The 11,987-nt window shown below is 35.7% G+C and overlaps 3 protein-coding genes across 3 annotated transcripts; 2 read left to right on the top strand and 1 right to left on the bottom strand.

Moving 5' to 3' along the window:
- Positions 1-64: 64 nt before the first annotated feature.
- Positions 65-2,232, bottom strand: PHYBLDRAFT_121790 (hypothetical protein). The gene is made up of 9 exons (XM_018428829.1): positions 2,031-2,232; positions 1,728-1,777; positions 1,479-1,549; positions 1,229-1,348; positions 980-1,173; positions 886-911; positions 706-799; positions 421-641; positions 65-312 (listed from the first exon to the last, which is right to left on the bottom strand). Exons 1-9 carry the CDS (start codon positions 2,148-2,150, stop codon positions 237-239), a joined length of 972 nt encoding a protein of 323 aa, XP_018296217.1. The 5' UTR covers positions 2,151-2,232; the 3' UTR covers positions 65-236.
- Positions 2,233-2,953: 721 nt separating this feature from the next.
- On the top strand, positions 2,954-5,071 carry PHYBLDRAFT_179459 (hypothetical protein). The gene is made up of 2 exons (XM_018438148.1): positions 2,954-3,257; positions 3,383-5,071. Exons 1-2 carry the CDS (start codon positions 3,009-3,011, stop codon positions 4,811-4,813), a joined length of 1,680 nt encoding a protein of 559 aa, XP_018296216.1. The 5' UTR covers positions 2,954-3,008; the 3' UTR covers positions 4,814-5,071.
- A 523-nt stretch (positions 5,072-5,594) lies between these two features.
- On the top strand, positions 5,595-11,710 carry PHYBLDRAFT_80187 (glycoside hydrolase family 38 protein; the record flags this gene model as incomplete). The annotated part of the gene is made up of 26 exons (XM_018443566.1): positions 5,595-5,754; positions 5,883-6,001; positions 6,080-6,218; positions 6,297-6,457; positions 6,535-6,790; positions 6,841-7,049; positions 7,264-7,328; positions 7,392-7,470; positions 7,546-7,620; positions 7,807-7,919; positions 8,043-8,163; positions 8,248-8,343; positions 8,431-8,564; positions 8,674-8,782; positions 8,839-8,941; positions 9,074-9,193; positions 9,261-9,435; positions 9,540-9,597; positions 9,715-9,730; positions 9,840-9,848; positions 9,968-10,173; positions 10,322-10,357; positions 10,464-10,667; positions 10,768-10,895; positions 10,999-11,169; positions 11,233-11,710. 26 exons carry the CDS (start codon positions 5,595-5,597, stop codon positions 11,462-11,464), a joined length of 3,294 nt encoding a protein of 1,097 aa, XP_018296215.1. The 3' UTR covers positions 11,465-11,710.
- Positions 11,711-11,987: the final 277 nt, after the last annotated feature.

The following is an 11,987-nucleotide window of genomic DNA, read 5'->3' as shown; positions in this document are numbered from 1 at the left end:
ATCATCATAGTCATAGTCATACTCATACTCATACTCATACTCATACTCATACTCATCATCTTTTCTATAACCATTTTGCCTGTATTTCTTATCCTTTCATTCTTTTGTAAATAATAGTAATAATAATAATAAAGAAGCATTTGTTTCATATACATACATATTATATATATATATATATATATATTTTACATTACAATATAATATAATATAAATCTGATTATTTCAATTTTTCATTTTTACGCACTGATTGTGTGGTCATAATCAATTGTTGGTACGACTGAACTCATAAACTTGAGAAAGATGATCAAATACCTTTTTTTTAAAGATAGATAGATAGATTATTAGAACAGATTGGACAGACAGACATACACACAATGCATAGGTTGGTCAAGATAAGTCTATTCAAATGATTGTACTTACTGGTCTACACGGATACCCGTGTCTTCATTTGATGCCAGACCAGCATTGACACCATCTCCCATACGCTCAATAATCTTCTTCATAACCTCTGCATGTTTGCAGGGATGAATAGACGCAAGACTAAGGTTGAGGTGAGGGTGTGTTTCGATGGTTACAGTTTTCTTGACGTAATCCTGTGTAACGTCCTCAAAAACTTGCTGTGAGGTCAGCGGTCGACGTTCCTAATTCACAATAGTGTAACAATCAATAAACGACAAAACGCTTAAATCATTATATGCTACATACTTCGTCGTATCCAAAGAGCCACATTCTAGGTGTCTGATAGTATTTGTCATAGGTGATAAATACATCGTAAGTTCTGACCTGAAGAATCTTGTCACTACCAAAAAAAATAAAAAAAAAATACACACACACATTAAACATATATGATATGATATCAAATATGACCACATGATTTGAACTTACTTGACTTCATGGGTGTCTGCACGGGCCTTGAGTAATTAAATATAGAAAAATGCATTAATAAAGAATAGAACAGAACAAAGCAATGGGTATTTACCGGATCATCTTCTTCAAATGTGTCTTCCATGTCTGGTATATCATCCAAATCAGGAATCTCCTCTTCTTCTTCTTCTTCTTTGTCGTCCTTTACTGTCAGGTTCTCTAATCGTCTCTGCATTTCCTTTTTTTCTTCTTCTTCTTCGTCTTCATCTCCAATCATTGTGTGTGCAATGTCAGCCATTACAGTAGGAACTATAATACAACACGGCAAGATAAACAAATCAGGACAAATAAGATCGAATTTTACCTCTTGAACTGTGAGTGTACATCCAGCCATCATCATCGTTTGTATCTTGGTTATGAATCAACTGAGTCTCGACATCATCATTTGTGTACTCCATCTGCACAGCACGACGCAAACAAGGTACTAGAAATTGAGACACATTCATCACTTGCAATTAACAATCCAATCTCTCTCTCTCTCTTTATTTATTTTTATTTTTATATTCACACCCAAAACCACCCCAAAATCCTCTCTTCACTATATATATACTCACCATTTCTTGTGACCAGAAATTGTTTATCTGATGGCAAATAATCTCTCTTCTTGTCATCCAGTCCACCCTCCCTTTATTATTATGTAAAGATCATTAGATTCCCTTTTCTTCATATCTTGACCCATCGTTTTCATTAATGAACAATAAAGTTATACAGTGTATCCCTTTTGTTTCATTTGATTGATTGATTGATTGATCGATTGATTGATTGATTGACCAATCCATCGATTGCGTATTTCTTCAACTCACCAAGACCATGTTGGACACTTGTAAACCAAAAACTCACCCGCAGCAACAAACTTTTATTTATATATATATATAGGCATATGAATATTTTTGTTAGATTCAGAATTCAAGGTTTAGAATTCAACAACAACAACAAAAGAAAATCTTTCTAGAATTGTGTCGCATTGTGTCGTGTTATATTGGGTTGCACTATATTATCCTGCTCTGTGCTATGTGTGCTATGTGTGTTGTGTAGTGTTGTGTTGGGGTAGGTTGGGGAATAATAATTTTCTTTTTTTTTGCTTGATTTTGATTTGATAAGCTTACTTCTTCTGGTGTCAAACAGCCAGTATCCTTGAAACGTGAGTTCTTGAGTACAGGTGCCAGGTACTCTCGCATAGAGTGAAATGTAGAGAACAGGTTGTTGTACACGTCTTGAACGGACATTATTTATTTATTTATTTTTAATAACAATAAAAAAGAAGAAGAAGAAGAAGAAGAAGAAAATAAGAAAGAAAGTAAGTAAGTAAGAGAAAGGAACAAAAGAAGAGCTATCAAGTCAGAAGATTTTGTTTTATATATATATAAATTCAAGGCACAGACAGGCACAAGCACAGGCACATAGGCACAATACACACTTTACATATATATAAAAGAAATAGAGAATTCACGTACCTCACGGCATGTGACTGATCCAATGGCTTGCGTCACGGCTTTTGTCTTTCTTTTTTTTCTTTTTCTTTTTGGTCAGCTTTCCCACCATCAAAGAAAATACACACAAAAATGAGTAAAGAAGTTCTTTTAAAAGAAGTCTGGACAATCTACATAATCTACAGCCTTGTCAGTTATATAATTTTTATATACAAAATTATAATAGAACAGATCTTTGCTTTGTGTTTGTGCATTCTAGTGGTTATCGGGGAAGATCATTGGCCAATCATAGTCGTAGCTTTAGAGCCATGGTCCCTCCCTCTTTTATTTATATATATATATATATACAAATTAGGGCAGCCTGCTTTTTGATCGTTGATTCAATTCACTGACGGCAGGATCTGGTAAGCAATCACTTTTCTTTTTCTTTTTTTTTGGGCTGTCGGTAATCAAATTTACATTCTTTTTTTTTTTTTTTTTCAGTTGCGTACTTTTGTCGTTACATAATTCGACCTTGTTTTCCTTTTATATCTTTTCATATAATTGGGATATAAAGCAACCAAAACCAAACCTACTCTTCTTCTTCTCTTTCATTCTTAAACCTGACTTGCTCTAAAGTAACACAGACAAGAAGATTATCAGACAACATAAACAATGGTCTCTATCCAAACTACTGCCACAACTCCATTTGAGGGACAAAAGCCAGGCACATCTGGTCTCCGCAAACGCGTCAAGGTCTTTCAACAAAAGAACTACACAGAGAACTTTGTCCAGGCCATCCTTGAGGCCATTCCCCAATCTGAAGGTGGTGCCAAAGGAGCGACTCTTGTCGTAGGTGGCGATGGTCGCTACTACCTTGATGAAGTGCTTCAAATCATCGTTCGTCTCAGCATTGGCGCTGGCGTAAGTATAAGTATAAGTATAAATATAAATAAATGTTAAATGTGTGATTATTGTATCGACCACTTTACAAAAAATAAAAAATATTAATCTGTTTTCTTTTTTTTTTTTTGCATTCTTTTCTTTAGGTCTCCAAGCTTATTGTTGGCAAGAACGGTATCCTTTCGACTCCTGCTGCATCCCATCTGATTCGCAAGAACAAGGCAACTGGTGGAATTCTCCTGACTGCCTCACACAACCCTGGTGGACCTGAAAACGATTTTGGCATAAAGTACAACATGTCCAACGGAGGACCTGCTCCTGAGAGTGTGACCGACAAGATCTATGAGATCACAAAGACCATCAAGGAACTGCGCTGGGCCGATGTTCCGGCCGTTGACTTTTCCAAGATTGCTACGAACCAGATCGAGGGTCTGACTGTCCAGGTGATCGATGGTGTGGATGACTACGTGGACTACATGAAGACCATCTTTGATTTTGATGCCATCCGTGCCTTTTTGACAAAAGACGACAACAAATTCAAAGTCTTGTTTGACGGCATGAATGGTGTGACCGGTCCTTATGGACACCGTCTGTTTGTCGGCGAACTCGGACTGCCCGAATCCAGCGTGATGCGCTGCCAGCCCTTGCCTGACTTTGGCGGCGCCCACCCTGACCCCAACCTCACATACGCCCACGACCTTGTCGAACGCGTCGACAAGGAAAAGTACGATTTCGGAGCCGCATCTGATGGCGATGGTGACCGGAACATGATTATCGGCTACAAGGCATTCGTGACCCCAAGCGACAGTGTGGCCATCATTGCCCACTACGCCAAGGAGGCCATTCCTTACTTCAAGAAGAACGGCGTCAATGGCCTGGCGCGCTCGATGCCGACCTCCCAGGCACTTGACCTGGTGGCCAAGAAGCAGAACCTCGAGTTCTTTGAGGTCCCGACTGGCTGGAAGTTCTTTGGAAACCTGATGGACGCCGGCCGATGCTCGATCTGTGGCGAGGAGTCCTTTGGAACCGGATCGGACCACGTGCGCGAGAAGGATGGACTCTGGGCCGTCCTGTCCTGGCTGAGCATCCTTGCGCATGTCAACAGCACACGCCCCAACACCAGTGTCCAGGACGTCCTCCAGGCCCACTACAAGATCTATGGCCGCAACTTCTTTTCGCGTTACGACTATGAGGAGGTCGATGGCCAGCGTGCGGATGAAATGGTCTCGCGTCTCAGACAACAGATCGAGACCAAGTCTCTGGTCGGCAAGACCTTTGGCGGCTTCACGGTGGCCAAGACCGATGACTTTAGCTACCTGGATCCCATTGACCAGAGTGTGTCCAAGAAGCAGGGTGTGCGTGTCATCTTTGAGGATGGATCACGTATCGTCATCCGTCTGTCCGGAACCGGATCCCAGGGCGCGACTGTGCGTCTCTATGTTGAAAAGTACTCCAACAACCCTGAAGAGTATCCCCTCGAGACCCAGAAGGCTCTCCAGCCTCTGATTGACGTTGCTCTTGAGATCTCACAACTTGTCAAATACACTGGCCGTGAAGAACCCACCGTCATTACCTAAACTGAAAAAACAAAAAAAAAACTCATTGCTCATATATCCTTTCTTTCTTTTCATATTCTTTTGCTTCTACTTTTCTTTTCTTTTTTCTTTTTTTTTATATATCTATTTTAGTTTGAATGATAATAATAATAATAATAATAATAACAGATAGTCTGTAAAAGACTTTTTTTTTATTTTCATTCTTTTGTTTAAAATCATATCCTTTGGCCTTTGGTCACTTTAAAGAAGAAAAGGAAGATCTATATTGTGGTCTGGTGTACAAAAGAATATATATATATATACAATGTTAATAATCTGGGTAAAGGAAAAAGGGGAATAGGAGGATTTATTTTTTATTATTATTTTATTACTTCTCCAAACCTATTTACCAAAAACGGCTTACTTTTATTATTATTATTATTATTATTATTATTTTGATTGTCAAGTCAATATAGGGTGGGAATACCATATGAACTGTAGTGCAAAAAAAAACAAAAGATATAGGAAGCAATTATGTTGGTTTGGGCAGAGCTGAATTGAACCTGAAGAAACCTCAATTTTACACAGTTGGATTAGTTGGTTAATATTTCCCTAGTTTAGATATCAAAATGACATTCAATACCCTCTCTCTGTTACCTATTTTTTATTTTAATTTTTTGAAGAAAAACAAATATATATATATATATATTTCTATTACTTGATTATTTTATTTTATATACATCTTTCTTTTTCTTTTTCTTTTTTTTTTGTATAAATTGAATTCCACATTACAAATAAAGAAAAATCAAAGCTGATGAATCCAATGCATTCACATGGACACCCGCAAGGACCGGCAGCCATTGCAACCCCAAAACTGATCCGAAGCATTACAATGGATCGATGTTCAAACTTTACAAGCGGAGGCGCCAATGGCAACGATGTCAATCTATTGTCTCAACTCTACAAAGCACGTACAAATTCTGGTAATACAAATTAATATCACTATTCCTTTATTCATTTATTTAATTATTTTAACCTTTCTGTTCTGTTCTGTTCTTTTATATATATATATATATATATATAAAATAAAATTTGGTTGATAATTTCACAGAAGAGTACATATCTCTATTGGTCCATAGTGTACCTGATCTTAAACGAATTCCATTCCAAGAAGCTATTCAACAAGAATTTAGACCGACTAGGCTTGGTGAATGGTTTGGTCCTTCATGGGTAATAATAATAATAATAATAATAATAATAATAATAATAATAATAATACTTTGTTGATTTGTGTACCATTTTTCTTAGTCAACACATTGGTTTCATGTTCAGTTACGGATCCCAAATGAATTTGCGGGCGAAGAAGTCCATTTTATCTGGAACGCAGACAATGAGGCAATTCTGTGGAGTATGGATGGTGCACCTCTTCAGGGTTTGACAGGTGGAGGTAATGATTGTATATTTATTATTAGTATTTATCATCTTCTTATTGTTGTTGTTGTTGTTGTTGTTTTTGGTTATTTAGCTGGTAGTGATGCTCGTCATGATTATCTTTTGACATCTAGAGCTCAGGGTGGAGAGGTTACTCAGTTTTATATAGAGATGGCTTGCAACGGTATGTTTGGTGCTGGTAATGGGTTGATCGGTCCACCAGATCCGAACCGTTTCTTCAATCTCAATGAATTGGTAAATACTTTAATATATATATATTTATATATATATATATATATATATATATTTATTTATGATTTGTTGTATACCAGGATCTGGCTGTACCAAACAAGTTGGCTTGGGATCTACTCTATGATTATCAAATCATATTGGGTATGGCCAAAGATCTTCACGCTGAATCAACACGTGCAGCCCAGGCTCTCTACACAGCCAACAAGATCATCAATGCATTTCGACCAGGAGACGATAGTACCTTACCACTCTGTCTTGCAATCGCAGCAGATTTCTTGAAAGCTAAGAATGGAGATGCACAACATGAGATCCATGCATTGGGTCACTGTCACATAGGTAAAGAAAGCGAAATGTATCCATTTTATTACTACTAATAATAATTGAAGATACTGCTTGGCTTTGGCCCTTTGAGGAAACGATTCGAAAGGCTGCCCGTAGTTGGTCTTCACAAATCGGATTGATGGATCGTTACCCAGACTACAAATTCATTTGTTCACAAGCACAACAATATGAGTGGGTGAGAGATAATTATCCTGCATTGTGGGACAGGATTCGAGAAAAGAATGCTATGGGTCAATTTCTTCCGACAGGCGGTGTAAGTTATTATTTTTATATATAAAAAAAAAACTTGATAGAAAACACGTACATACATAAGAGAGAAGGGCTATGTAATATGCTTTTTCTTCAATATTGTTTCAAATGTATATATACAAAAAGATGTATGTCTATAAGTGTGTAACTAAAAAGAATAGATTATGCGCATGTAAATATATATATATATATATATACGCACCCAAATTTATTAATAGACTTGGATCGAGATGGATACCAATATGCCCAATGGTGAATCTCTTTGTCGACAATTCCTGCTGGGGTAACAAGAACATAATCAATCTTACACAATAGATATATATATATAATTTGACTGGGTTATTAGGCAGCGCTTCTTTGAAGAACATTTTGGAAAACGGTGCAAGGTGTTTTGGTTACCAGATTCTTTTGGCTACACTTCACAGGTAAATAAATTAAATTAAATGACAAGATAAATATTTTAACCATCTCTTTTTTTTTTTTTATTGGTGGGTATTAAGCTACCACAATTAATGAGGTTGGCAGGTATGAAGTACTTTTTTACACAAAAATTGTCATGGAACAATGTGAACAAGGTAAAGAATAAGATAAGAGTCTGGTTAATAAGCCATTTATATGTGTATATATATATATATATATATATATATATATTATTTTTTATATATTTTCTCTTAATACATTTTTGTATATCAATATCAATATCAATATCAATATCAATATATATATATATATATATTTAATTTCCTGCCAATCATATTAAGTTTCCATTGACCACGTTTTGGTGGATCGGTCTGGATGGGTCAAAAGCCCTCACTCACATGGCTCCCTCAGAAACTTACAATGCTCAGTGCACTCCAGAAGAGCTTATTAGAACGCAAGTCTACAATATCTTTAATGACATTATTACTATGATTGTTATTCTTGATCTTGCTCTTTTTTTTTTAATTTATGTATATAAATATATAAATCTATAAATCTATGTATTTCTATCTATTAGGGTCAAGAATCATCGAGATAAGGAATATTCGAATACTAGTCTGTTGGTCTATGGTAATGGTGATGGAGGAGGAGGTCCTCTTTCGAGTATGATTGAACGGTTAAAACGTATGCGAGATGTGGTATGTAAACAGATAGTTATCTAAAAACAAATTATTATTATTATTATTAATTTTTGTTGGTTGGTTGGTTGGTTGGTACAAAAGGATGGATTACCAAGAGTCGAGATGAGTACACCTACAGATTTCTATGAAAAGATCGAACGCGAATCTCCTGAATTGACCACATGGAAGGGTGAACTGGTAAGGTTCAAAAGTATTAGAAACAGATCAAATTCTTTCAAGAAACCATGTTCAAGTACAATTGGTATTTACTATGTATATAAAAAGTATTTTGAATTGCATCGTGGTATCTATACCACTCATGCCCTGTGTAAAAAACTCAACCGTAGCTGTGAATTCTTGTTACGTGATGTCGAAATGTTGGCTACCTTTGCTCACATAATGGATCCAGCCCAATTTACGTAAGTAAATATACATGACTAATGTTATCTATCCAATTGATCAATAAACCTACAAAACTTGTAACATCTATATGAATTTATTTATTTAACAAAACAAAACAAAAAACAGATACCCAAAGGCAGAATTTGATGTATTTTGGAAAATGATCTGCCTGATTCAATTTCACGATGTCATTTCAGGTTCCTCGATTGAAATGGTTTATGAAGATTGTCTTCAGGTAAACCAATAGAGACATAAGACAACAACATACCAACCTAACCTTTGGGGCTATAGATGTATGCCAAGGTGGATTCAATGGGAAAGCAAATGCGAGAGGATCTATTAGAAAGATTGATGGGTCTGGACCCTGCTGCTACACCACCAACATCCAAAAAAGGTTTGTATTCTATTCTATTATATTGTGTTCAATTGAATATAATACGTATATCAAGACAATTAGGTTTAACAAACACTCGTATCAAAATTCATGCCATTTATTGTGCTGTGTTGTTTGGTTATTTTTCTTTAGCACTTTCGATCTTTAATACACTAGCTTGGTCTCGTACAGAAGTGATCGAGGTTCCTTTGGATGAAGACTTGCCGACAATGAAACAATATTCTGCATTTGGACGTACAGGATATACACTTGGTAAACGAGCATAATTTTATTTATGTTTGGCTAATGTATATAAATATTTAATTATTTCAATATCTAGTTAGCAATGTTCCTCCTTTGAGTGTTCAGGGATGTTCTCTCGAGGAAGATCTCAAGTACGAACCTGTAAAGGTCGTTACTGACCAGAAGAATAATATCGTAATGGAGAACCAATACATTCAAGTCACCTTTGACAAATCAGGCCACTTGATCGGACTGCATGACAAGGAAGAAAGGTATGTGAGGACAATAATAAAAATTGAAAACAAAACTTGTTCTACATAATGGCAATAAATACTATTAAGCTTAATATCGATGACGATAACGATTGGTATCTTAGGCGAGAATTGATCAAACCAGACGAAAGAGGAAATGTATTCAGAATGTATGAAGATATTGTACGTAATTGAACTTGTTTTAACATCTAGGGTTTGTATTGCATGTCAAAAATTCAATACTAACCATCACATACACAAATAAATGTATCCTTGTTGTTGCTCTTGATTACAAAATAGCCTTTGTTCTGGGATGGTAAGTTAGTTTGTAATAGCAGGGATATTGAAAATACATTTCTTTCTTAAAAAGGAAAGAGAGAAACATTTATATACATACTAATACATTTTATTTATCTATTTATTAGCATGGGATGGTGAGTATACACTTCTTCTACTTTTTTTTTTGTTTGTTTTAAATATATATATATAATTATATATAATTATATTTATTTTTATGTTTATAAAACCTTGTTGTGCATTTAATTGTCTATAGTTGAAATATACCATCTTGAAAAAGGACGTGTGGTTGAAGAAGGCTCTGTTCAGATTCTTGAGCAAGGACCTCTTCGTGCGGCCTTGTTGGTCGAGAAACGAATCTCGGCCACCAGTCGCCTACGCCAGATTGTTATCATGACAGCCGTCTCACGCCGCATTGATTTCGAGACAGAAGTCGATTGGAACGAAAACCGACAATTCTTGGTAATTCTTCTTTTTTTTAAAAAAATAAAAAAACTAATCTGTCTGATATTGATAACTAAACCATAAATCAATATGCTTAATGAAATTAATGGATCAATGAACGGGGGGGTATTGACATCTTTATTTTAAATTTTTCTTTCTTTTTTAGAAAGTAGAGTTTGCTTGGGACATCATGGCAGATACGGTAAATAGATATATCCAAAAGAAAACTTTTTGGTTTAAATAGTAATTAGATTATACTTAATATTCACATGTGTGTGTGTGTGTTTTTTTTTTGTACATTCCTATAGGTGAATTATGAAACCCAGTATGGTGTTGTTAAACGTCCTACACACTACAACACTTCTTGGGATAGTGCCAAGTTCGAGGTTGTGGCCCACAAGTTTGCAGATCTCTCAGAATATGGTTATGGTGTTGCTCTGCTAAATGACTGTAAATATGGATATGCTGCACACGACAATATAGTTCGCCTATCTCTTATACGATCACCAAAGGTAAGAAGAAAGAAAAGAATATAGCAATGTTAATGATAGATCGTATCATTATTACTGTCATCAAATCTGATTGATCCTTTTTCTAAATATTAAAACAAAGGCGCCTGATTCAAACTGTGATATTGGACACCACGTATTTAAATATGCCATATATCCCCACAGAGGACACTTTTTACAATCTGATGTGGTCCGTGAAGGATTCAATTTTAATGTCCCATTGCTGACCAGGTAAGAAAAATACAAGAAAAAAAAAATGATGATTATTTGCACAATTGAGTTGTTCAATAGACTCATTATATGTTTGTGTATTGCTTTATCGACATTTATCTAGAGTGGTCCCTAGAGCAAAACTAGACTCTTTATCGACCGGAATTCCTCGATTCCATATTGAAGATGCTCCTAATGTAGTACTGGACACCATCAAAAAGGCAGAAGATTCAAACCAAATTATTATCAGATTGTATGAAGCATATGGAGGACATGCCAAAGCAAGACTTGTGAGGTGAATATTAACAAAAGAGAATTTATTTACCTTTTAATTAATTAATTAATTTTTTTTTGTTAGCTCTCTACATATCAAGGCTGTTCACCGGTGTAATATTCTTGAAGATGATATCGAACTTGTGAGTTCTTCGAGTAAATCCACACAATTGGACCGGACGTTTAGTACCAATCTCCGAGTCCTGGACGATGATGTGGTCGAACTTCAACAACAGGCACAGCAACGCCAACAAGCTCAGGGGGTTCAATTGTCACTAACACCCTTCCAGATTCTTACTCTTAAAGTGGCCTTTTAATTAACAACAACAGCAACAACAACATAATAGTAATAGTAATAATAATAATAAAAAAAAAAAGCACATATTGTACACTTTCAATATAACATATAAATGACATATATATATATATTAATATATAAAATACTCGAGAGATATCTGGGTTATTTCCGCCAATTAAATTAAATTAAATTAGATAAAATAAAATATATATATATATATATAATTATAAATAAAGGACGTCACCTCTGACGTGTTTGCACTGCCAAAATTTTGATGCGTTGTACCCCTGTTAGGGCCTGGGTGGGGTTTAGAAAGTCGCAAAAGATTAACCCGCAAAGATTGAATGGGTGCGTAGGGGGGGGGTGTGGAGCGGTTTTTTATTTATTTTATTTATTTTTTGTTTTCTTGAGATCTTATTGGACTATAGCCACTGGAATTGGAATTTTTTGTGTGTGAATGAATGAAAAGAGTGTGTGTGTGTATGTGTGTGTGTGGGTGTTAGAGTGCGTGCGGTGCGGTGCGGTGCGGTGTGTGTGTGTGT

Source organism: Phycomyces blakesleeanus (genome assembly GCF_001638985.1).
Source record: "Phycomyces blakesleeanus NRRL 1555(-) unplaced genomic scaffold PHYBLscaffold_3, whole genome shotgun sequence".
NCBI lineage: Eukaryota > Fungi > Mucoromycota > Mucoromycetes > Mucorales > Phycomycetaceae > Phycomyces > Phycomyces blakesleeanus.
The sequence above is the reverse complement of the archived record's forward strand: the minus strand, read 5'-3'. Positions and strand labels throughout refer to the sequence as shown.